At 35.4% G+C, this 25,521-nt stretch overlaps 4 protein-coding genes across 6 annotated transcripts; 2 read left to right on the forward strand and 2 right to left on the reverse strand.

The window, feature by feature from the left end:
* Positions 1-1,405: 1,405 nt before the first annotated feature.
* LOC142544089 (uncharacterized) lies at positions 1,406-1,909 on the reverse strand. The gene has a single exon (XM_075651172.1). The coding sequence runs from the start codon at positions 1,907-1,909 to the stop codon at positions 1,406-1,408; it is 504 nt and encodes a 167-aa protein (XP_075507287.1).
* Positions 1,910-8,342: 6,433 nt separating this feature from the next.
* On the forward strand, positions 8,343-15,358 carry LOC142546217 (plasma membrane ATPase 4). 2 transcript variants are annotated; one of them, XM_075653810.1, is made up of 16 exons: positions 8,344-8,601; positions 10,418-10,537; positions 10,619-10,855; positions 11,023-11,784; positions 11,858-11,980; positions 12,204-12,308; positions 12,393-12,537; positions 12,637-12,801; positions 12,914-13,152; positions 13,510-13,542; positions 13,621-13,702; positions 13,810-13,970; positions 14,059-14,232; positions 14,330-14,512; positions 14,700-14,881; positions 14,985-15,358. In XM_075653810.1, the coding sequence occupies exons 1-16, from the start codon at positions 8,545-8,547 to the stop codon at positions 15,079-15,081; spliced, it is 2,865 nt and encodes a 954-aa protein (XP_075509925.1). In that variant the 5' UTR covers positions 8,344-8,544; the 3' UTR covers positions 15,082-15,358. The 2 variants fall into 2 exon arrangements, with proteins under 2 accessions (XP_075509926.1, XP_075509925.1); XM_075653811.1 differs by lacking the exon at positions 13,510-13,542 and having other exon boundaries at positions 8,343-8,601; positions 12,914-13,156; positions 13,592-13,702.
* Positions 15,359-17,701: 2,343 nt separating this feature from the next.
* On the forward strand, positions 17,702-20,360 carry LOC142546218 (uncharacterized). Of its 2 annotated transcripts, XM_075653813.1 has the most exons (5): positions 17,702-17,721; positions 17,842-17,969; positions 18,386-18,641; positions 18,826-18,878; positions 20,151-20,360. In XM_075653813.1, the coding sequence occupies exons 2-5, from the start codon at positions 17,916-17,918 to the stop codon at positions 20,319-20,321; spliced, it is 534 nt and encodes a 177-aa protein (XP_075509928.1). In that variant the 5' UTR covers positions 17,702-17,721; positions 17,842-17,915; the 3' UTR covers positions 20,322-20,360. The 2 variants fall into 2 exon arrangements, with proteins under 2 accessions (XP_075509928.1, XP_075509927.1); XM_075653812.1 differs by lacking the exon at positions 17,702-17,721 and having other exon boundaries at positions 17,728-17,969.
* A 777-nt stretch (positions 20,361-21,137) lies between these two features.
* LOC142546219 (adagio protein 1-like) lies at positions 21,138-24,981 on the reverse strand. The gene is made up of 2 exons (XM_075653814.1): positions 24,397-24,981; positions 21,138-23,209 (listed from the first exon to the last, which is right to left on the reverse strand). Exons 1-2 carry the CDS (start codon positions 24,654-24,656, stop codon positions 21,607-21,609), a joined length of 1,863 nt encoding a protein of 620 aa, XP_075509929.1. The 5' UTR covers positions 24,657-24,981; the 3' UTR covers positions 21,138-21,606.
* Between the last annotated feature and the right edge of the window lie 540 nt (positions 24,982-25,521).

Genomic DNA, 25,521 nt, shown 5'->3' on the forward strand with positions numbered 1-25,521 from the left:
TTCGAATGGTTTTGACCTTGAAGGAGAATTGAGTGGTAACCATAACAAAAAATTGGCTTAAGAGTCTAAAGATGTCCAATTTGGATTGCATAAGATATGTCCATGTCCCCCTGGAAAAATCGTCCACTATGGTCAAAAAATATTTCTCCCCATTATATGTGGGTGTTCGAAATGGACCCCAAATATCCATATGTACGAGTTCAAACAAAGTAGAGGATTTGGACAAACTAGCTTTAGGAAAACTCAATCTTGTTTGTTTTGATTTGGGACAAATCCCACAATGAGACAAATCTATGTTCTTTGACAAAAAAGGTAACATCTGCATTCGAGTAAGAGACATATGCCTTAATCGTTGATGCCACAAGTCATGACTAACAGAGGTACATAATATGAAAGTATTACATTGAGGGAGATTAAAGGCTATATGGTGTGCAACTTGTGAGGGCTGGGATGGTGCTGATGATATTGATGACAGGTAGTAAAGTCCATGTTGAGCCCTACCAATCCAAACTATCCTCCCACTTTTGCGGTCCTGAAATATACAGCAGTGAGAGTAGAATGTGACATAACAGTCATGGGATTTTGTGAACTTAGAAACGGAAAGGAGGTTGAAATGAAAGTTGGGAACATATAACACATCGTGAATGATAGTGTTGTTTAAAATAGTCACGGATCCTTTAGCACTAACTAAGAGTTGAACCCCATTTGGCAATCTCACGGAACTAGGGGAAGAACACAAAGATTTAGGACCACGCAGCAATGAATAATTACCGGTCATATGCTCATTGGCCCCTGTGTCAATGATCCAATCTGTAGAGGCAGGTCCATGAAATTGCCCAGCCATGTTCACAACATTGGTGTCCGATGCCTGCAAAATTTCAGCATCATTAATGTTTGATGAGTGTAGGGTGGTACCTCCCAGTAGTTGCAATATCTCAGCATATTGTGCTGGGGTAAAACTGGAACCAGCTCCAGTAGTGATCTTTGGTGACACCTCATTGTCAATTCCAGCAACATTGTGGGCCATAGTTTTCATCTTAGGTTTGTCAAACTCTCGATTAAATCGTGGAGAGTTTCCTCTGCCCTGTTGTGGTTTGTACAACTTGTGGCCTGGAGGATATCCTATCAACTTAAAGCAATGAGCCTTAATATGCCCATTCCATCCACAATGTTTACATGTAAGCACTTCCCTTCGCCGCTCATCGCCTCGTCCCTGTCTTGCGTAGAAAATTGAGGTAGGTTGATCTACTGAAGACAACATGCAATGAGATTCCTCTTGAGAAAGCAAGGAAAATGCCTGGCTAACTGTTGGAAGAGGCGTAATCATCAATATTTGGCTTCGAACATGCATATAGCTATCATTAAGACCCATCATAAACTGTAATAGACGATGTTGTTGATCATGTTAAACATACTTCCTTGCTGCAGCACATTCACATGACGGCATAATGACCAAGGAACTGTATTCATCCCACAATTGCTTGAGCTTACAAAAATACACTGAAATTGTGTTGTTTCCCTGAGTCAGCTTCCCAAGTTCTCGGTGAATAGAGAAAATTCTCGAACCATTCACTTTATCGAATTGGTCTTTCAAATCTGACCAAACAACAGAAGCATCGCTCGAATATACAATTCCACTGAAAATACTTTTTGAAACAGAATTCATAATCCAGGATAGAACCAAGGCATTGCATCTCTCCCACTGGTTCAAGGTAATACTTCCTTCCGCTGGGCGTACGCATGTTCCATCAATGAATGCTATCTTATTCTTCGCACGAAGTGCAATTAACATAGCACGACTCCAAATGCCATAATTTTCAACCCCTGTCAATTGTTCACTAACAATAGTCATACCTGGAGCATCGGATGGGTGTAAGAACAGAGGATCGTTGAAGTTATTGGTGGCCATGGATCTATCCTGTAGAAGCTGGGAAAAAAATGCAAGTACAAAATGAAACACTCAACGATCTCAATCGATTGAGTCTAAAATCAGCTGCGAACTAAGATCCGTGACGGAAACGAGCTTCGCGAACAAAAAACCTGGCTCTGATACCATGTTAAACAGATAACCGCCACATGAGGAAAATGAAGAAACTTGTATTAGTTCTGTTAACCACCAAATGAGTCGTACAAGATCCTATATATACAAAGCAAGGAGCGTGTATGTAAGTGTGTAAACTCCTAGACTAATATGCAACTTTCACATATGGACCAGCATTACATGGGCCAACTATATATGGGCCAAGTATCAGTAACATATACCAACACAACCATTGTACAGCCATAATCATTTTGGCTAATACGAATTTCAAGTCTTTATGATCTATGTGTGAGCATGCATGTATACACAGATAGTCGGTGTCATAATATATAAATCTCACAAGCACAAATTGGTTCGTTGGGCACATGCTCTAGCACCCAACTTATTAGTTATTAGATTAAAACGCTTCTCTTTTTGAAGCTCGAGTTTGATTGTTTTATTTAAGTAAATTTTTTTAATACAAGTTCTCTCTCGATCGAAAAGGGATTCATCGTTAGTTTTTTTGTCAGGTGCCTAATGGGCTTTATCAGAGGAATATGGAAACCAACAGTCTTTGGTGGCAGAGAAAATATTCAAAACCATGGCCGAGGACCTCAAGTTTTCTCCCACAAAATCGAAGTCCTATTTATCAATGGCCTCCGGACTTTTACGTGTGTATCGATACCCCTGGTGTCCGTTGTCGGAGCTGAGGTGGGGCTTTGGCGAACACACGGACAGCTCGGTTCTTTCAATGCTGCATCAAGATCATGTAGGAGGGCTTCAAATTCGCCAGGGGAGTAAATGGTTCGAAGTGAAACCGAGTCGGGACACTCTTGTTGTCAATGTAGGAGACATGATGCAGATTTCAATCGGGTATTTCGTCTTTCCGACCGAAGATGCTATGATTGAAGGCTCAAACTACAGGACATTTACTCATGCAAATTTTCAAGCAGATACGGAGTTGGAATTTAAGACATTGGGGGGGTGGGGGGGGTGTTGGGGGGCAAAATTCGCCTTCCAAGGTACAAAATCATCCCCGAAAACCCCGAATCTTGTAATCAATATCTCTCTGTGTGTATATATGTAAATGTATGTCGCCACTCCGATATATACAATGATCATATATATATTTGTGAAGAAATAAATCTGTATTAAACATGCATGCCTTGAGTATCGTTTAAACAAGTGAAACCTGTATGGTTTAACAAATTGCAATCATTTAGTAATTTCTGATTATTGTTAGATAATAGGGTTAATGGGTTGTTATCTTTTACATAGTTTTTATATTTTTGGGGAAGTAAGTTTTATTTTTGTTGTCAACTTTTGTACATTGGAATTAATATGATCCACGAAACATGCAACACATATTTCAAATAGTTGTGTCAATATCTCATGATGTATGATAAAGAGTGAGGCCTTTTTTTGGAGTGGACTTGATACCAATATCTAATTTAATAATACGTAAATTTATTAAATTATTAAAAAAACATATATACAAGATTTTAGAAGTAATCTTTAGAACGTCACAAAAATATTATTTAATATAAAAAATTAACGTCTACGGATGTATCATGCTACGAAACACTAATATTAATTAATTATACGAATCATTAAAATTTCATGCATGTGGACAACTGCACCAACTTTGGGTCGAGAAAAAATGTTATAATAACGAAAGATACTAATTTATGGAAGCATAAATTTATTATCTTATAAATGTATTTTTCATGCATTTGAAGGGGCATTTTACCAAATTTAAATTTGTGCATACATGTGAGCCTCAACTTGCAGGGAAAGGAATGACGCTGAGAAAGTCATGAAATTGGCCCCAAGATGAAAAAGACCGCCACCAATTGTTAAATATGTTAAGATTGGAAATTGGATCTAATTTAACTCCAAAAATTAGCTCAATGATTGAGGATTGTCCAAGACCATATATACAATTCCTAAGTATTTTATCCAACTAATGTGGGACAACTAACATATAATACTAAAATAACTTTTTTTTTAAATAATACTTTTTCTAGAAGTAAGATTATGTTTTTTCCTTAAAAAATATATAGTATTTTAAATTATAATATTATTAATAATTTATAAGAGTCATAGAAATTTAGAATTTAAAAAATGAAGGTGTAAAGAATATTATAGTATGATGTCATAATTAATTTCTAGAATAATATCTAAACTAATTAATCAGGTAGACAAGCTATGGACAATAAAAAGGCATAATGCCTAGCTAGGTAAGACAGGTAGATGAATAATAATTCCAATTTCATTAATTTACATATTTAAGGGCAAAGATTTTCATAAAGTATAGACTAGGTCAATTTGAAATTATTTCATTATTTGGCCATGCAATTGAAGTTATATTTGAAGACTAAAAAACTATTTCAAATTCATAATAAATACAAATTAAATTTATTAGAAGAAATTCATGGTATAACATGGTAAATTTTACATCAAATAACTTGAAAAGTGAGTAAGTTAAGGCTAATACATCGAGTTTTACATCAACTCGAAATACGTTTAAATAATGTGTCCAAAGTGAAATTTCAGAGATCATCTAGATATGAGCTTCATATGTGAGAAAATATCTGTCAAGGTATTTCATGATCACAAAAACTCCTATGAAATCGTATCATATCGACATATGAGACGACTCATAAATAAAATAAAGGTAAGAAATACAGACGTACGGAATCAAAGATTTCCTGTCCATTAAACTTGGTAGCCGTGTATATATTTGGCCCGTGACTGATGGGTTCCACCATTATGCACATGTAAATTAAATGTCGCATATTTTTTTTTACGTATTTTTAGAAATATAACAAACAAGGGGAACGTGATTTAAGGAGGACATGTTCCATTCTTCGGAAATGAAATACGTAATTCGACCCAATTTTCAATTATATTAATTTCAAGATTCAATCGCATGTCGTTTTTATTGTACCGTATGCCTATAATTATTACTTAAATTTAGCTTTCCAAATACACAAAAAAAAATTATTAAAGGAAAATTGCGACATAATATTTTTATCTAGGTTACTTTGTTGTAACGCTAACATAAGGTTGATGTGCCTAGTTTCATGTAAACATTTTCATGGAAAAAGATTAAAATTAGAAAAAAAGATATCGAAATTGCCAAAAAATGATTTATACATGAATGAAACTTAATCTGATATCATAGCGTACCAAAATCGTACAGCTCAAAATATAGTGGAAGGAAAAAATAATTTTCCCTTTTATTAATATAATCTACGTACATTTCAAGAAAATTAGATACACTGCACTTTAAAATCCCAAATACCTCAAACATTATTAGAACACCAAATATTTGTATTAGCAAGACTATATTTGCGGTAGAAATTGGTTTTTCCGAAAATATATCAATTAATATTCAAATTGATCTGTTAAGCTTTAATTTGTAAAATATCACATCATAACTTAAATTGATCATTTACCAAAATTATTGAGCCGACAACCTACTCTACTCGAAAGCTTTACAAATTAACCCTATTACCAACGTTAATATTCTAAATTCTAAGACGACAAAATCGTGAAGGATGAAGATTTATTTTTATATTTTCGCACGATAATTGATGCTAAAACATTGAAATTGTATTGTTACCATCAGTCATAACTTTTAACAAAACGACGAATTCTCGGTTATAAAATACGTAACGTTCATAACAAAAATAGAACCGAAGTAAGACCAATTTATCATTTTTTATTCATATGGAGAAATGCTTCCTACTTGTGCCACTAATTATACCTTTTCAACCCACTTGTCTAAGGGAAGACGAGAGGTTCTCCTTTAAAAGTGTTCTTAACGTAAAGAACATATTTACATGAAAATATAACATATGCAAGATCTGCGTAACAAGCTCGCCCAAGAAAATGTCGATATAAAGAATTGAACTTCTGACCATCGGTCAATTTTCAGATATTCCACTAACTCGGATACTCTTTAGGATATTTTTGGTCTCATTTCTTGATTGTATTTAAACTTTATCTCTTTGTCGTTTGAGTAAGTATAAGATAAATCCAATCTTGTGGATGTGTTATCTATTTATAAGATGAATTTTCATTTCGAAATTATTAACATAGGCGGTAAATTTTATCACTACATCCATATATGGTGCATTCGTAGATTTGTTGAGGTTGTTGTAGTTCGTGGAATTTGATTAATAACCAAATATTACGATTTTTTTTTTAAAAAAAATTCTAAAACCGAAAATTCAATTAAAGGGATTGATTTAGACTCATAATCAGCCACAGAAAATCATATCGCATTCAAAAATATTTTATTTATTCAGCCGTGTCTCAATAATTACATTATTAATTAAAAATAAAATTAACAAGAAAAAAATGATTCCATCTGATTTTATAGCGGTATCCTATTTGATTTATTATTAATTGCAAAAATAACCATTTTATCCGTAATAAATTAAAATCATTCATCATATAATATTTTTTAGAAGTTCAAAAAAGTAACGTTAAATAGTTGCATAGCCTCGACCATCAATCGTTTGGTTAAACACCATAATGGAGATTGTGTATACTACTGGTGTGAAATCAAGATACTGTTGAAAACTTTTCATGATTATCAATTCAATTATCCGTGTTTTTAAATTTTGAACACATATATCTCTTAAAATATATATTTTTCTCTATATTAAAGATTCGATAACACGGAGATATGTGTACGGAGTTAATAAATTGTTTTTTCATGAGATTTTTAGCAATATCAGGATTTCACAGGAGAAGTTTGTACCAAATTTGTTGTATTTTCGGGGTAGAATCTAAGTAAACCGTCCGTTTGTAGACGAATTTAGATATGTATTGCTTTTATTGCCATTTATTTAATTAACAGCATCGCAATAATGGTTGGCATGTTGACCGGTGAAAAAGGGTGGTGGAGACTTCTTCCTATCAAATTTTGGGACCCAATTGTACTCCACTTTGAACGGCATTTGAGTAAAGTTTAGCAGCCCGATGCGTCCCATCTCTCTTGTTTTTCCATATTCACACTGTCACCACTTCGGTTGATTCGACCAGCGGTGAGCGTAATACCTTGCGCCATAAGTCGGGCCGTATATATTTTTCATGTAAGGTCATGCGTGAGAACCATGTGAAAGAATGTCTCATTGAATTTAAAGTGAGAATGACAAACATTCGGTATTACAAGACATCGTTCGGTCGAAATCAAGAAGAAATCGTTTTCCTCTTTGTTTTAGAATCGAACCCCGAACTCGAAAATTTATAATATAACCTATTTTGATCCATATTAAATTAATTAACTAAATTAATTAAGTTAAAACAAATAAATATATGGAGCAATCAAGCATGGATCGAGCCAGTAAATGTAATTAATAATATAATTATAAATATTATATGGCTCATTCTTTTTTCAACAATTCTATAAAATCATATATTACATCAATTTTTTTAAAAAAATAAAATAAAGCTGATAATTTCTTTTAAATTATCATAGTTTTTTAGTCTATCGCGCAGAAGTCCAAGTCACTATTTTTCTACAAACTAGATAGAATAACGTTTCAGGGTGAGAAAAGACATTTAATTAGTAAGATGATTTCTACAAATCCCGATCATTAAATCAAACTAGCACAAGTAGGGCATTTTGTGTTTCTACACGAAAAAACCACGCACGTATATAGTTTTGTTATATTGCTCACATCCGATACTTATCTATGTGACCACCAATAAAGTGACATGTATATAATAAATATAAAATTTTGATATATTTCATAAAATCTAATAAAAATGAGTTATCTCATCTATGAGCACATAAAGTATACAACGTAACAAAATTATATATCGCAAATAAATCAATTTACTCTAATCATTCATCGGTAGCACTTCCTCACCCATTTGTGCTGATTTTTCTACATCCTAATTAGTCATCCCAAAAATCGCGATTCGGACATTTATTACTTTATAATATAATATTATATTATATATTAGGGAAAGACACCCCTTATTAATGACAATTATATATTAGGGAAAGACACCCCTTATTAATGACAAATAAATTACATATTATTTTTCTTACTTGATCAATTTGAATTAAATAATGTCAAAGTGGAAATAAAATATACAAAAGGCCATTTGAAAGGGGTAAAAAAAAACATTCGGCGGTCATATATATATATATAATAATAATAATAATAATAATAATAGTCTTCTTATGAAAAGAAAAAAGGTGCATGTATATATATATATATATATATATATATATATCAAAACTGTATATATATATATATATATAATAATTATATGTATATAAATGGGCAGTGCAATGGCCAAAGACTCCGAAATGAGGAGAGCCAATTACTTCCCTTTCCTCGATAGTATTTATATGTACACGAACCCTTCTCATTCAATGATTCACTGAGCATTAAATTTTTGCCTTCCAATAATAATTTTTTTTAAAAAAAAACCCAAAAATTTCTCTCTTTTCTTCTGTATCATAATCTGCAGCAGAAGCAGAGGTGAGACTGAAGATGGGTGGGGATAAAGCTCTGAGCCTCGAAGAAATCAAGAATGAGACTGTTGATCTGGTATTTTTTTCCTTTCGTTCTTCTCTTGTTCTTATTATCAAATTCTCGTTTTCTGGGAATTTCTGTTTTCTGAAGTGTTTTTTTTTCTCTAAAGTTTTTCATACATTTTCTGGATGAAAAATGTAATGTGTGTGTGTGTGTTCTTGATTTTTTTATTAATGTTTGTAGATTTTTTAAGTGAATGAATTTGTCTAAAGTAGAAATTTTGATCTCGTCTCTCGTGTTTTTAACTGAATTGAAATTGATTGATTATTTTTTAGTGTTTTTCAAATTATTAATTGTGATTTGAAAAAAATATTACATGTTTTATGCATTGAAAAATAGATATGGTGAAATGATGTAGTTAATTTTTTTTTTAAATTTGAAACTCGGAAGATTAGATACGATAATAGTTATATCTTGGTTATAAATATATTAAATTTTATTTTTATGAATTTTTCAGTAAATAAAAAAAATTAGATATAATATTTTCTCACTATCTTTTAGTAGTTAGTGTGTAAACAAAACAAGTAAAATTAACAAATATGCACGCTTTCTTCGCAATTAATTTCTTTTGGAAAATTTATAGAAAGTAAATTCTATGTTTTCATGTTTAGTTTTCGAAATTTTTTGTCAGCAGTAATTAAATAAATATAAAAAATTATGATTTTCAGAAATTATTTATATATATATATATATATAATTTTAATAATTTGTATATTAAAGGTCAATTTGGTTGTACTGGTTCCGTAGTACTTTAACTCTTTTTATTTATTAATTTAGTTTTTCTAACTGTTTCCTTATTTCATGCCACGCCATCTCGGGCTCTTTTTACTATTCAGATCGAGACGTTTTTAATTATTTTCCTGATAAATTATATTTACTCATTTTAATGTGATAAATAAGACGATAATATAGTATAGATTTTTAATTGAGTAATTAAATAATCATCTCTTGCATTTTTTTATTTTTTTTATCAACTGCAACATCTTTTATCCATTTTTTTTATATTTCATATCGATTTAGAGAAGTAATATAGACTATAATTTTGTGCACAGTAAATGTTTAGAAAAAATCTTATAAAATTTAGTATGCACAGTTTTTAATTATAATCTGATCTTTAAATTTTTTACACGATAATTTATTGAACATTAAAAAAAAATTTAATATATATGCACGTAACGCACGATGAGTTTGGGTACGATACTTTTTCTTTAATGGAGAAGTCGATTAGTCATGCACTATACTAACAAGAAAGTAGCGTGGCATCGGATTCCACTTTGGCGCGTGGGGTTCATGTGATGTTGAATTTAAGCCATTTTCGCTGGCTAGAAATCCATTTGGGCCCGGTCCCTCCTGTTTAACTATATCTTTAAAGGATGAAAAGTAACTTAATCTTTTCATGAAATATTAAAACAATGTTTATATAACAATTTCATTACATAAGCTAGATAATTGGCTTATTAGAACAAGTGTAGGATTGTTTGTAGTTGAAGAAGATATTACGAATGCACGATTACAACATTTACAAACGTTCGATTTCGAAGGCATTTGTGAGTATGGATGTGATCCTACGAGGGAAGATCGAGATAATATAACCAATGGAACCGAGATGGAAGCTGAACTTAATATGAAACATAGTTGTTCACAATGGTATAAGCAGCTTAGAAATAATATATTTTGGTTTTTGAACAAGATTTTATGAAGAAATAATTTATATGATATTTTTACATGGCTGAACGATTTTAAACATGTCTTGGGATGGTTTTAAGAACGACAGACGTTTGATCATGTATGAGTTGTTAACACTATGTTCCTCTTATCTACCAAATAACAGGAAAAAGTTCCGATCGAGGAAGTTTTCGAGCAGTTGAAATGCACTCGTGAAGGGTTGAGTTCTGAAGAAGGAGCCACAAGGCTTCAAATTTTTGGGCCCAACAAACTGGAAGAGAAAAAGGTATTTACGAGTTTTGTTTCCTTGGATATGATAACAATTGGGTTGCATATGATTCTCATAATTTGTGTCATGTTGATTCAGGAGAGCAAAATTCTCAAGTTCCTCGGCTTTATGTGGAATCCACTGTCATGGGTTATGGAAGCTGCGGCTATCATGGCGATTGCTCTTGCTAATGGTGGTGGAAAACCGCCGGATTGGCAAGACTTTGTTGGTATTGTGTGCTTGCTCGTAATCAACTCTACTATCAGTTTCATCGAAGAGAACAATGCGGGAAACGCTGCTGCGGCCCTTATGGCTGGTCTTGCTCCTAAAACTAAGGTGTGGTGTAGTTCAAGTTTTCGACACAATAATGTTCTCTTATCCCATTAATGAAGTAAACCTATCTTCAATTCTAATAATGGAAACCCATGGAATTTCCTGTTCATATCATTGCTTGTTACTTGATTTTCACCAGCTTCTAGTTTTGGATGGTTTCTTGAAAATAGGTCCTCAGAGATGGTCAATGGAGCGAGCAGGAAGCTGCCATTCTGGTTCCTGGAGATATAGTAAGTATCAAATTGGGAGACATTGTCCCTGCTGATGCCCGTTTGCTCGAAGGTGATCCATTAAAGATTGACCAATCCGCCCTCACGGGAGAATCCCTTCCAGTAACCAAGAATCCTTACGACGAAGTTTTCTCGGGTTCCACTTGCAAACAAGGTGAAATCGAAGCAGTAGTCATCGCCACTGGTGTCCATACCTTCTTCGGGAAAGCGGCTCATCTTGTGGACAGCACAAACCAAGTGGGACACTTCCAGAAAGTTCTCACAGCAATCGGTAACTTCTGCATTTGTTCGATCGCCATTGGTATGCTGGCCGAGATAATCGTGATGTACCCGATTCAGCACAGGCCATATAGGAAGGGTATCGACAATCTCCTCGTTCTCTTGATTGGAGGCATTCCGATCGCTATGCCCACCGTCTTGTCTGTGACGATGGCTATTGGATCCCACAGGCTGTCACAGCAAGGCGCCATCACGAAGAGAATGACTGCCATTGAAGAAATGGCAGGAATGGACGTCTTGTGCAGTGACAAGACTGGAACTTTGACTCTTAACAAGCTGACTGTTGATAAAAGTTTGATTGAGGTTTTTGCAAAAGGGGTGGATCCCGATCTTGTTCTGCTTCTTGCTGCAAGGGCTTCAAGAACTGAAAATCAAGATGCTATTGATGCTGCTATTGTTGGCACACTCGCTGATCCAAAGGAGGTACACATCTTTTATAAAGATTGTGTGTTCAAAATTTCAGATCTATAAAACAGAACATGTTTACGATTCCCAGGCTAGAGCTGGCATCAAGGAGTTGCATTTCTTCCCCTTCAACCCCGTGGATAAGAGGACGGCTTTGACTTATATTGATTCAGATGGGAATTGGCATCGTGCCAGCAAGGGAGCCCCTGAACAGGTACACTTATCTTTTTTTAATACAAGATCGTGTGTGGAGTCCACGGGCCCATGAAAGCATGGCAGCGTATAAAAGGCTCCACTCACAAATACTTCGCATTTGTCTGACTCTTCGAAAAAGTTGTTAGAAGAATCTGATGTAGCACATTAGGGTATTATTCTTGCAGTTTACCATATCATACTAAGTATCCTTTTTCTTTGTTTTTCCCTTTCTCTTGAATCAGATTTTGACTCTGTGCAATTGCAAGGAAGACCTGAAGAAAAAAGTTCACGGTGTAATTGACAAATTTGCTGAGCGTGGGCTACGCTCCTTGGCTGTTGCCAGACAGGTTTGTTATAAACTGCTTGCCTGAGTGTCCGACGTTTCCACATGCAGCAGTGCGTATATGACATAAATGTTTTTATATTTGCAGGAAGTGCCAGAAAAGACAAAAGAGAGCCATGGTGCTCCATGGCAATTTGTTGGGCTTCTATCTCTTTTTGATCCACCGAGACACGATAGCGCAGAAACCATCCGCCGGGCACTAAATCTTGGAGTAAATGTCAAAATGATTACTGGTAATTGAATGATTCATCACAAGGATATGCAGCCGTGCTGAAGCCACATTTTGTTTCTTCTAAATTTATCCATCAATCATTACTGTTTCTCTGATATAGGCGATCAACTTGCGATTGCTAAGGAGACTGGACGTAGGCTTGGGATGGGAGTAAACATGTATCCATCAGCTTCATTGCTTGGGCAACACAAGGATGAGTCTATAGCTGGCCTTCCTGTAGAAGAATTGATTGAGAAGGCCGATGGTTTTGCTGGGGTCTTTCCAGGTTGGTGATCTTTAAACATTTCTTGATTTTTAAACTTGTATTTTAATCTAAGAATTTCTTCTATTTGGAACCCCGAAAAGGGGAAATTTACTGCATTCTTTGTTCCGTACAGAGCACAAATATGAAATAGTGAAGAAGTTACAGGAGAGGAAGCACATTGTTGGAATGACAGGAGATGGTGTCAACGACGCCCCTGCTCTGAAGAAGGCAGACATTGGGATCGCCGTTGCTGATGCTACTGATGCTGCAAGAGGTGCTTCTGACATTGTGCTAACAGAACCTGGGCTTAGTGTCATCATTAGTGCAGTGTTGACGAGCAGAGCTATTTTCCAAAGAATGAAGAATTACACAGTTAGTTTCATCCGTTTTCCTTCTATTTAATCTACACATTAGCATGAAACAGATTGTTGAATTTATTGATAATAGAACTTTAGCAAAGAGAGAATGTGATACAACACAAGATTTATGTGGTTCAACCATAATCACTTTCATCTTATACACAATGTTAAAAGACAAAAACAAGACAAAACTCTATAGGTCACACTTAATTAGAAAGATATAATTCCCCCTTTATATAGATGAAGGTATGTTAGAATTAATGTGAAAGGATATCTTTGACTCGATCATAAAATTATCATGTTGAAGATATATTCTAATCTTTAGATAGGTCCAGCGCAAGTTAAAGTGTTCTTTGTTTTTGTTTTGCAGATATACGCAGTGTCAATCACCATCCGTATCGTGGTAAGCTGATTGTAGCATTTAATGATCTAAAGTACTTTGACATGTTCAGTCCTCGTATCATTCAATTCTTGTTTGCAGTTTGGTTTCATGCTTATCGCCTTGATTTGGAAGTTCGATTTCTCTCCCTTCATGGTTTTGATAATTGCCATCCTTAATGATGGTAATTTGTCAGATTATGCATTCCAATTTTTCCGACGTCGTCCATTTTTTCATATTTTTCTCCCCAAAAAACGTGGGAATATAAATTAACAAATCTTGTTTACATAGGTACAATTATGACCATCTCAAAAGATAGGGTGAAGCCATCTCCGTGGCCAGATAGCTGGAAATTGAAGGAGATTTTTGCCACCGGCATTGTACTTGGAGGTTACCTTGCATTGATGACTGTTATATTCTTCTGGCTGATGCATAAAACCGACTTCTTCCATGTAACGAATATCAATCTGTCACTGTTTTCATACATTTTTTTTTTTGCATTCGCGTTAATGATTTAAACAAATTTTGTGAGCCATGCAGGACAAATTTGGAGTTAAAAATATTCGAGACAGTGAGTACGAAATGATGGCTGCTCTATACTTACAAGTTAGCATTGTTAGCCAGGCCCTCATTTTCGTGACCAGGTCACGCAGTTGGTCATTTGTCGAACGCCCTGGATTTCTGTTAGTGACTGCATTCATCATTGCACAATTGGTAAGATTTACCTATCCTAGACATACCATGGAAAACATGTTGACTTGTTAAAATGGTCTGACTTTTAACCCTTGGAAAACCGATTTTTTTTGCATAGGTCGCTACTCTTGTAGCCGTGTATGCCAACTGGGAATTTGCTAGAATCAAAGGATGTGGTTGGGGATGGGCTGGTGTAATCTGGCTTTACAGTATCGTTTTCTATGTGCCACTTGACTTAATGAAGTTTGCTATCCGTTATATCTTAAGTGGAAAGGCTTGGCAGAATTTGTATGACAACAAGGTATATGTTCACAATTTCTGTAGAACATAATCAAAACCTTTCTCCAAAATATTGTGATTTGCCCTTTTTTCACGGTTAAAAGGATTTAAGTAGGCAAGTATCACCACCCATGCATTTTGATATGGCGATAAAACGATTCTGCATATACCTTGGTTTAGTATCTTTGTTTCTGTCTTCTTTGAAACAGACTGCTTTCACAACCAAGAAAGATTATGGAAAAGAGGAGAGGGAAGCTCAATGGGCTCTCGCTCAAAGAACTTTACACGGCCTCCAAACACCGGAAGCTTCAAATATTTTCAATGAGAAGAGCAGCTACAGGGAACTGTCCGAAATCGCTGAACAAGCCAAGAGGAGAGCTGAGATAGCGAGGTATATAGATATTGATCCGGTTTTACTTCCTTTTTTTCAAGAAAACATTCCACATGTAGTGAAAACATGATCTGCTTTCATTTTATTTTTGCTCTTGCAATAGGCTGAGGGAGTTGCATACCCTTAAAGGACACGTCGAATCAGTCGTCAAGCTTAAAGGGCTCGACATTGAGACAATCCAGCAGCATTACACCGTTTGACGAAGAAGCCAAATGAGTTTCACATGCGAATCAGCCAGAGAATTAACTAGTCTGATTTAAAGCAAAACAAAATGATTTCTCTGCCTCACTAGATAAAACTTTCTTAGAGGAGAAGAGGGTGTACAATTTATTTTATTTTCTGCTGTATATGAAAGGGGTGGCAGAAGGATTCCTGTCTCATCTTTGTCCCCTTTTATGAGTAAAATGATATCACCATAAAGCAAAAATATTTTAGAAAAATGTGTCTTACAAGTTCTAGATGATGGCAAACTTAAGAAATCCTTTTATCTTAGAGATCGTAAAAACCCTTAACTAATTTAACATAGGGGGTTTGATGTTGTTGATATTTCACGAAGGCAATTTGTTTGGTGTTTAAATTACCAAACTTGTCTAAACTTAGAATCTATTGAGCTTTTTCTTTGGTCTTTATAGCATTAAACTCTCTCGATAATTCTGTATTAGAAAGTATTATTTAATGACAGAACAACTTATGAAAGCTACTTGATGTTTTGAAACTGACTGAAAACTACAACTTTTCTTCCGTACGCAATAAGGGAGTAGCAGAAAAATCCAACTTCAAAGCTCTAAAAAATTTCGGATTTATTTGTTTCCTTGTTATTTCACACTATGTAATGTAATCAAATAGGTCAAATATAAAAACTGTCAAGTAGAAGCGTGATTGCATTCTTCCAGGAGATATATAGCCAAATATATAATGGAGCATCTTTCGTTAAATGTGGGGTCATATGATTGTATAGAGGTCAAGTTGCTCTAGGGATGTCAACTTTTCTCATGAATTTAGATTTTAGAGCCCCGCGAAAAAAATACGAAACGGAGATAGGGATCCCCGATTTTTTCGGATTCGAGTTCGGATTCGAAGATTTTTTTAAATCCCCGATATAGTTCGGGACGGGTATGGAATTACTGTTCACATCCCCGAACCCGTACCGAAAATAATATAAATAATAAAATAATAGTATTATTATTATTATTATTAATATAATAATATAATTATTTTTTAAAATAATAATAATATTAATATTATCATTAATAACAATAGATAATAAAAAGTTTTGGTTGGAGAAAAATTCCGAATCCGTCATCGTTTTGACATATTAATATTTTTGAAATGAGGATGGAGACGGGGATGATAAGTTGATCTTCGAAATTTCGGGTTTGGGGATTCCTCGAACCCGAAAAAACAGGATCGGGACGGGGATCATGGTGGGGATGGAATTCGGGGACGAGGATGGGGATGGCAAACCCGCCTCCGTCCTGTACCATTGACATCCCTAATTCCATCTACGAAATTATTTATTCATGAATATTTATCAATATATATGTGATCAATTGATTTTTTGGTGTGCATAGAATTTTCCTCATTCGACATCTTTGTATTGATATGCATTAGTTTTGAACAAACATGGAAGGGCTCATGAAGAAATCGAGATCAAAATCATTAATTTTTATTATCGAGATAATTTAGAATATTTATTTATCACTTTTTTCAGAGTATGTTTCTTATACTTGTTCTAGGTTTATAAGATCTCAACATCGCATCGAAGATATGTGGATTTTAGACTTATAAGATCTCAACACCACGTCGAAAGTATGATTATCCCACATTTTTTTAACCATAGTTACTCAGCACACTCTTCGTCCCAACTCATTTCTTATTTTTATGGGCCAACAATTGAGTCAGTTAAAAAAGTAAGAGTGAGATAGAAAGTATTTAAAAAATAAGGATTCTGATTTTTTTTTAAGAAACAAGGAGTTGACTTTTGAGTATTACATTAACTGCAATTAAACTATTTAATTTTATTAATTCTCCACTTCTTTTTCTTCTCTGTCGACACACATCTTCTTTCAATTAAAACTTACGAGTCTTTTTCCCCAAATCGAGATATGTCGACCCAAAATCAATTTAATCGACCATGATCGACCCAATGTATTGGAGCTGTCATTAGGTCGACAACGTGGGTGACCTACGCTATTTTTTGGTCGATCCAAGCGTCAAGCTTGGATAGACCCAACCATTGTTTTGGTCGACCAAAGCAACAAATGGTCGACCAATTGTTGCTTTGGTCGACCAAACAATTGGTCACCAATTGTTTGGTCGACCAAAGACCAATTGTTGGTCGACCAACAATTGGTCTTTGACCAAAGCAATGGTCGACCATTGGTCGATCAAACAATGGTGGACCATTGTTTGGTCTTTGGTCGACCATTGATAGATGGTCGATCTAAACTTGGTCGACTCACGCTTGGGTCGACCAAAACGTGATCGAAATTTTCTTCTCCAATCAGTCTCGATCGATCAACGAAAATAAATAATAACTCGAAATTAACGTTAATATTATCAGATTATTATTAGCCATTCCGTCGATTTGTGTTGAGAATTGTAGTCGGAAAAGAAATGAAAAGGGGGTCGATGGAGAGGATTTAGGTTGAGTCGACTGATGAGAATTAATAACGTGTTTAAAGTAAATATATATATGTAATCAAATTTAATTATATATTTACATTTAAAATACAAGGACATTTAAGTAAATTGAATTATCGATCGTTTTTTTAAATACTTCGTAGTGTACTCCCTTTTCCCCGAATTTTCCCCAATTTTGTGACATGGAATAATTGCCGGTGAGAATCTTCGTACCTTTCCACCATCAGAAATTTACAAACGAGGCGTGTTTGTATTAGATGTTTACATATTTTCCTTTTACCTTTTGCTGATCCAAAACTGATTCTTAATGTTCCCAGTCAACCCTAGAAATTTCTATGATACGCGTGAATCTCGATAAACATTCTGCAATCATCGTACCTTTTTGATTCATATGGCTGAGGACAAAGCTAATACAGAAGTCAAACATCCTCAGGCACCTCCACCGGTGAGCTCCATCACTCTCTTCATATTTTCTGGCCAGAAGAAGTCATTGATTCTTCTACGATTGTCCTAAATCTTGATTTTTAGGTGTTATAATACAATTTTAGAATGCCCATTTGAATTCTAATTTATGCATGTGTATCGCCGCTCGGATTCTTGATGGAGTTGAGGAAATCCATTCTGTAAAGATTACATTTGTGTCTTGCATGAGTTCAGGCAGGATTAAAAGTTTTCTTGTGAATTTTATAAACAAGAAGTTGATTGAAAATCATGGTTTGATGATTGATAGTTATTTCAAGATTTTGATTTTTAGTTAATTAAAATAGAATTCTCGCGCTTTTGAAGTCCAATTCTTTTTCCTTTTCATTATGCAGATTGTTATTTCAATAATTAATTGGAGAGTATGTTTCAAATTTGTAGTTTGTGGAGGTAGAATGCAGGGGTTCAGGCAAGATTCTGCGTTTTTCTTCTGGTACTGAAGCGGGTTTTGCGGTGAATTTGATAAATAAGAGGCTACATAATAAAAATGACAGTGGTGGTATTGAGAATATTACACTTGCTTCACACATCGAGGCAGTGAAAGAAGGGGAAGAAGAGCCAGTTAGCTTTGGCCCCAATTCAGTGCTCGTTAAGTATGGTCCGGATTGGAAGTTGCGGACTGTGGTTCATTCATATGGTGATTCAATTTTTTAATAAAAAGTACCGATGAAATTTTTGAATTTTGGGGAACGTCGCTTATTGTCCCATTTGATCCACCCCTGGTTTTTTATATATGAACCCAAATTGTGATCACCACCAGTAGGCGAGTTGCGGGTCACAAGGTTACTTATATCCTTTTCTTTACTGTGTTTTTTTAATAGGTGATAAAGGGGTACACATTGAACCAACTCGAGTTCGGAAAGTATCTGCTAAGGTACGAGTTTTGGTGCGAAATCTTTGAATTATGAGTTTTGACTAAATGACATTCATGTAAAACAAGATTAATCTACAGGAGATTGTGAAAGGACAAGCCCGGAGATGGCATGTAGTTCTATGATGTGTGGTTTCCTGTGTCTGATATTTTTTTGGATGTATTATTGTTGGGATTAGGTTGCTTAGAAATAAGATGTCAGAAAGCTGGTGGCTTTTGATTGACCCTTGCCATATAAAAAATCATGAGAAATTGGTTTGAGCAGTGTGGTATTGAATGCGTTTGGATGAAGAAGCTGATTCGGAAAAAGCCGGTGGGTTAGACCTCTGAGCTTAAAATAGTGTTCAATATGCTGAAATTAAGAATTTAGAAAATGTGGCTGTTAAAGCCTGTGTTTACCTTTTCAAATAAAAAAAAAACAATTCTTACTATTATATCTAAACATAAATATGCTTACGCTTTTTCCCCCCCAAAAAAAAAGAATAAAAAAGCTTAGCTTTATAAACTTTTATTTTAATTCTTGCTGAATCCAAACTCCATTGTATGTTGTAACCTTTTTCCAGCCTCAAACCATGTCTAATACAAATATATACTCATTTTCTAAAGAAAACCATGAAAAAACAAAATCAAGTGTAAATCCTTAAAAGGAAAGTCTTGATTCTTTTGTGATTTGGTGACACATCCTGCTCTTTTCACAAAAACTTTACTTTTCATACTGTGTACTCATGATATGCATTTAGCTATCCTGTCCAAGATATAGGCACTTGCATAACTTCAACTTTTATGCTCACCAAATTCCTTACAAAAACATGTAAGCTAGATCTGTTAGGCAATTGATATTTTTGGTTTTCCCGAGATAAGATGATTTTGGTGGCAGGGAAATCAGTGGTGATCTTATGCTACCTCGATAATGCTGCATGAAAAACACTTCTTGATTCATTTCTAAAAAAAACACTTCTTGATTGTGATTCTTGTACGAGTGGCATTTTGAACGACATTAATGTAAGAGGCAAATGGAAGACTGTTATATCTGTGATTTCTTGGTTTCTACGGTATTATCGGTAAAATTTAGTTACCGAGAGATCATCAATGACGATAATATATTCCCCTACCGTGTTAGTTGCTTAACATTGCAGTTTGGGGTAGAAAAAAGAGAGAAGTGAATACCTAATTTTTTGTATGCTATACGTTGCATAGTTTTCTTAATAGGAATTGTTGGCTCACGACTACCATTATTTACAAAGGCTATCTAATAATGCATTGTCATCTCAACAGGGTCTTGCTGATTCACATTCTACAAGGTCTGAACCACAATCACTGATCAGTTCGGTGTACGTTGGAAAGATATTACTTACTTTTGTTCTGATGTTCATGTTTGGGGCTCTTATTACGATTTTTCTTGAAAATCTTCCAAGACTCATCTTGTATATCAATTCATCTGTATGATTCATTGATTCTGATGCACTAAAGCCATAATTCTCTGTATCTTATGTGTTAAGAGTAGCCAGTATAGTATGCAAGTTCTTCCTTTGGTGGTCTCGCTCGCTACAAGATGCTAGATAATTTTACCTCGATAATAATTGACTTGGTGATTTATTTTAAGAACCATTTAATTTTGAGTAACATAGTCAAAAGCATGCATAGTTTTGGTCTTTGTCTAAAAAAATTGGCTCATAATCTGGAAATTAGAAGTCAACTGCTTAATTCCTTTCTAAAGGAAGATAAACCAGTGATGCGATCTGACAAAGCTACGTAATGTATGGGGGTGACTACGTGGATCCTCTCACTCAGTCCAATTAGACATGCATGGTTATATATGACCATCGATGAAATTGTTCTGTGGTTAGCTTATTCTGTTGATCTTCCATGGAACCACGGAACCATGGTGGCTTGCATGTTCTGATTATCTTCTTATCTGTTCTATCCATGGCCAAATTCATCATATGTCTATTATCTTGAATCCCCGAGGTAACATGTACACTTTGAAATAAGATTATAATTATTGGAAATAAGACCAGTTGTTAGATAGCTGGTAGATTCCGGCACTTAACAAAAAATAAAACTTCAAAAAAATTTCATGCCATGGCTCGAATCACTCAAACTCATATTCTTGACTACATTACGAGCAACCATGGATATTTAAATTTTTTTAATGAAGAAATCTACACTTAATTTATATAAATTACATTGTATATGACATATTCCAACTTCTTAAACCTTAAATAATTAATCGGCAAAATTGTGAAACATTACAGCATTGGCTAAAAACACGAGGAAATCTAACGTAACAGTAACATTACACACTGAAAGAGTTGATTCTTCCAGCTCCTTTTTTTTTTTGTTGTATTTCTTCCAAGTTCAGCTTACACAACCAGAAGCACAGCACATCCATGACATAAACCAGACCTACTAATATGGACCTACAAAGTACTGATACCCTAGACAGAGAGATGATAGAGCCATTTTTCTTCAACCGATTATACAAAACTCACAAAATTAAACTGGGATCCGGCCATCGGCTGGAGTGAAACCAAGTGCCTTAGAGAGAACAAATTTAGGTACTGAGTACTGATCGGGTTGTTCTGCTAATCATTGACTTGCAAGTCATGCACTTTCTTATGCAGAATCGATTCCATGGAACGGATTCTTAGAATGGGTGTCAATTTCTTGAACACGAAATAATGTCTTTTTTTGATAACCTTATAGATGTCCATTTTTCCCGCTGTTGGATTTAAACAACGGAGCTCGCTAATGATAGTTCGTGAATCTCACTCAGCATCCACTCCTCCCCCGTTTGACCTCCAAGGACTATAGCTCTTGTCCCTCCAACAACGCATGTACTGTGTCCCCACGCAAATCTTGGAGGTCGCCCAGGTACGTTTAAAATTCTCCAGGTTGGCTTCTCTTCAGTTGGATCAAGCATATAGAGCTGGGATGCAGAGTGCAGACCTGCCACAGAGCCACCAAAGACAAGGATTCTACCACCAGGAAGACTCACAGCCACATGATCAAGTCGAGGAGGAGGAGCTATGCCTCCTGGATTACCGGCACCAGGCATACCACTGCCTGTGACAGATCTCCAGCAGGGCTCGTCCTCGCTAAGATCCATGGTGAACACATCACTTGATCGGAACCGTAGAGGACCACTTTTGGCAAGACCTCCAAACATCAAGATTTTCCTACCACCATAAACGGATAACGTATGACCCAAACGTGAAGGTGGAGTCCACGCTACTGGTATCTCTCGCCATACGGGTTTCTCCATTGAAAGATCGAGCAAGAAAGTGTCACTCAAAAGAACTCCGGAATCAGCACAACCACCAGACACTATCAGCTTTGTCCCATCAAGGGTGCAGGAGCTATGCCATGATCTAGGAAGTGGTGGAGCTATGCCGGAGATTTCACGCCAAGTAGGGTGTTTGGCATCCAAATCCAACAAAAAGACATCATTGAGCAAGCCTTGTCTACCACAGCCCCCAAATAGAACGAGATGAGAACCATTCACACAAGAAAGAGTGTGACCCCATCGCCCAGGCGGTGGAGAACTCACTTTGACGTATTTCCATTCGGGATTGCTGGAGTTCAGATCCAATACAAATGTATCATTCATGGGCTGCATGTTGACACCTTCTCCACCAAAAAGAACAACACGATTCCCAACAGCACATGCACTGAAGTTGCAACGGGACGGTTCAACGGCACCTCCAACGGTTAGTTTTCTCCATGCTGCTGCTTCCAGAGTGGTAAGCTCCCTTGCCAATCTGCCCCAACCTAATCTTTTAGCGCCAGGCACAGCTTCTAATACTCGAGTTGTTTCACTACCCCATGCATTTTGACAGACCATTCGCCACAGGTCTTCATTCTTTGTTAGCTCATAAAGCCGCCGACAAACCGAGGAGATAGATGCTATATCTCTTGGGCTAAGTTGTGAAAGAATCTTCATAGAAAGTACTTCATCGCTCAAGTGCATTATCCCACAAATCCCACGGCTAATATTCCGACTCCCATCTAATACCACTTCGCGAGAAGAAACATTAAACCTTGCAGGTGCCCTCACAGATTCCGAGGGTGAAGATCCAGGTAGTGGACCCAAATCAAGGGTTGTTTCTGCAAACACCTGTATGCCAATTATATGTGTTATAGTTTCATTATCACCATATATTGGTGTCATGTGCAGCCTATTCATCAGAGGGGATCCATCTTTTCTAAAATTCAATAGTTCTCCTTGAAACTCAATCCCTTTCTCAATGCATCTTCTCATGTCAGCAACTACCGAGGAGTTCACTAGAGGATGCCTTCGCTTAGCAAATGGGCCTCTGCATTGCAAGAAGCGGCTACAGAAATTTGAACAAAGTCGAGACATTAGTATCATACATATCAACCAGGACCAAATATCTCTTGGTAGCTTCAACAATCATAGTGTCATACATGCTGAAGTTAGGAAAATACTTGGCATTCATATGACAAATAAAAGAGAGAATGAATTGAACACTGATATCAACTTCTCGAATTAGCATAAAATTTACTGCACATTACATCCATAATTTTAACATAAAAGTCAATCATCTACTCATGAAATTTATAACCGAATCCTTGACCCTGATAAGCAAAAGTTGAGTGCAGTGACTCAATTAAACAACAAATAAATTACAATCTTGCAATAAATAAAAAAATTACTGAAAGAAAATTCTACATTAGCAATCGTTCCCCAACTACTATCTTGTTCTTATCTAAGTAGGTGAACATAAGCTGTATGCAGGGGGAGTGAAATAATCAAAATTTCATAACTAAGTGATAGCATTTACATAAAATATGCAATAGTCGTTTTCTAAAAAAAACACACAATAGCCAAACACTCAGTGATCAGGAAGCACACTGGATCAGAAAGCATCCAAGGTCTTTATCTTGATGTTTATTGAGGAAAACATATATCTCATAACAGAACATTTTAAAGACAACGAAATCGTGATGTGAAGACAGGAACCCGTGGAGAGTTCAAATCCAGCTCAAGACAATAACATCTATCTATTGATAACCGCCTCTGGAAGGAAAAGATCAAATCAGATTAATCTCAAGATATGACTGGCGAAAAAAAAGCCAACTTAACGTTAATGAAAAACTAAATCCTTAATTTTGGCAATTGAATGGATACATACATATAAGCTTTTCAATGAAAACATGACATCGAGTTTATGATTCAAAGTTGCTAGTCTAAAAAGAGAAAATCAAGTCAAGCCAAATATATGTTCCACAAAAATTAAATCACGTTAAATTACTTCTCATCCAGAAATTATACCAACAACTAAAGAAAAAATTAGCAAGCATGTTCTCAAGTAGCCAAACTGGATTTTTCTTTAAAAAAAAAAAGAATGAGATTTTCCCAATGTACATGGAATCAGCACCAACATATCTTGTAATAAAGCAGCATCAAACAGAGACATTCACTTCAAGATGAATCTCGAAGCAAAATCAAAATCACATCTCCGAAAAGAAAACAGAATTCAAGACAAAAAAAAAATACCAATTCCGTCCAAGAACTTCCTCAGCCCGATAGCCCGTCACCATCTCGAACACGGAATTGACATAAATAATGGGATTATCCGGCTCCAACACGTCGACAACAACAAAACCGCAAGGCGCAGGCTGCAAAAGAGAGTCCACAGAAAAGGGCGACTGGTCTCCACCACTCTTCCTCAACAAGAACCCTAAGTCAGCTCCAATCCCCTCCTCCCCATCACCTTCAGAGCTCAGATCAGACTCCAAATCACTATCCCACTCCATCAAGATGCCGTAACCTACATGTTTCAACCCATAATCTATATATGATACGAAAAATTTGCGGGTTTTTAAGTTTAGGCAGCGATTAGGGGCAATAGTAAATTCGTGTTGGACACGCTAAGCTTGAGGTTAGCCAAAAACAGAGGAATCAAAAGTGGGATTTGCATGTGATAATGTTCCAAGAAAAATAATTCAGTTTGGCGAAGCAAGAAAAATCGGTTGGGGGTGAGGCGTGGATGATGCTATGAAGATAATGAATGCAACAGCAGATATTTTTTTTGTAATCTGCTTTCTTCTCTCCGCTTTTATGGATAGCGGATTAATCATCAATTAGCCTTCTACACGAACAATATAATACACGATCTCGTTTCATTTAAGATATATATAGAGCGTATTCAAGCTTTTACCTTGATATTTGAATTTGATCTCGACTCGTTTTAAAATTATTAAACTCTGAATAACTCGAGTTCTGTTTATTTATTTTGTTTAACTAGTCTGACTCAAATTCAGTTCGTTAAACGGATCGTTTTTTAACTCGTTAAATAATCTCGTTGATCGTACTTAATCAAAAAAATTAATTAAAATATGAGAATTGAAAGTGTGATATGCGGTGTTTGATTATGGTTTGATTTGTTTGATTCGAGTTTTATAAGAACTAGCTATTTTGCACACGCGATGCGTGTGTGTAAATTTTTTTTAATAATTATCGAGAGACTAAAGTGAAATTTGATAAATTATCGATGGATTAAAGTGTTATTTGAATTGTTGTAATTAAAAATTAAAAACAAAAATGTTTGTTGATATTAAAAATAAATAAAAACCAAAGTGTAATATTGATATTACATAAGGGTAAAATTGAAAGATCAAA

This window comes from Primulina tabacum, chromosome 5 (assembly GCF_025594145.1).
Source record: "Primulina tabacum isolate GXHZ01 chromosome 5, ASM2559414v2, whole genome shotgun sequence".
NCBI lineage: Eukaryota > Viridiplantae > Streptophyta > Magnoliopsida > Lamiales > Gesneriaceae > Primulina > Primulina tabacum.

Bases quoted from the DNA above. Each gene is read 5' to 3' on its own strand.
- LOC142544089 (XM_075651172.1), bottom strand. From the start codon at position 1,909: ATGGCCACCAATAACTTCAACGATCCTCTGTTCTTACACCCATCCGAT.
- LOC142546217 (XM_075653811.1), top strand. From the start codon at position 8,545: ATGGGTGGGGATAAAGCTCTGAGCCTCGAAGAAATCAAGAATGAGACT. The intron at 11,785-11,857 runs GTACACATCTTT...TACGATTCCCAG, and splicing joins CACTCGCTGATCCAAAGGAG to GCTAGAGCTGGCATCAAGGA. The intron at 14,233-14,329 runs GTAAGATTTACC...TTTTTTGCATAG, and splicing joins CATTCATCATTGCACAATTG to GTCGCTACTCTTGTAGCCGT.
- LOC142546219 (XM_075653814.1), bottom strand. From the start codon at position 24,656: ATGGAGTGGGATAGTGATTTGGAGTCTGATCTGAGCTCTGAAGGTGAT. The intron at 23,210-24,396 runs GTATTTTTTTTT...AAATTTCTGTAG, and splicing joins GAAGTTCTTGGACGGAATTG to CCGCTTCTTGCAATGCAGAG.
- LOC142546218 (XM_075653813.1), top strand. From the start codon at position 17,916: ATGGCTGAGGACAAAGCTAATACAGAAGTCAAACATCCTCAGGCACCT. The intron at 17,970-18,385 runs GTGAGCTCCATC...TCAAATTTGTAG, and splicing joins ATCCTCAGGCACCTCCACCG to TTTGTGGAGGTAGAATGCAG. The intron at 18,879-20,150 runs GTACGAGTTTTG...TCATCTCAACAG, and splicing joins TTCGGAAAGTATCTGCTAAG to GGTCTTGCTGATTCACATTC.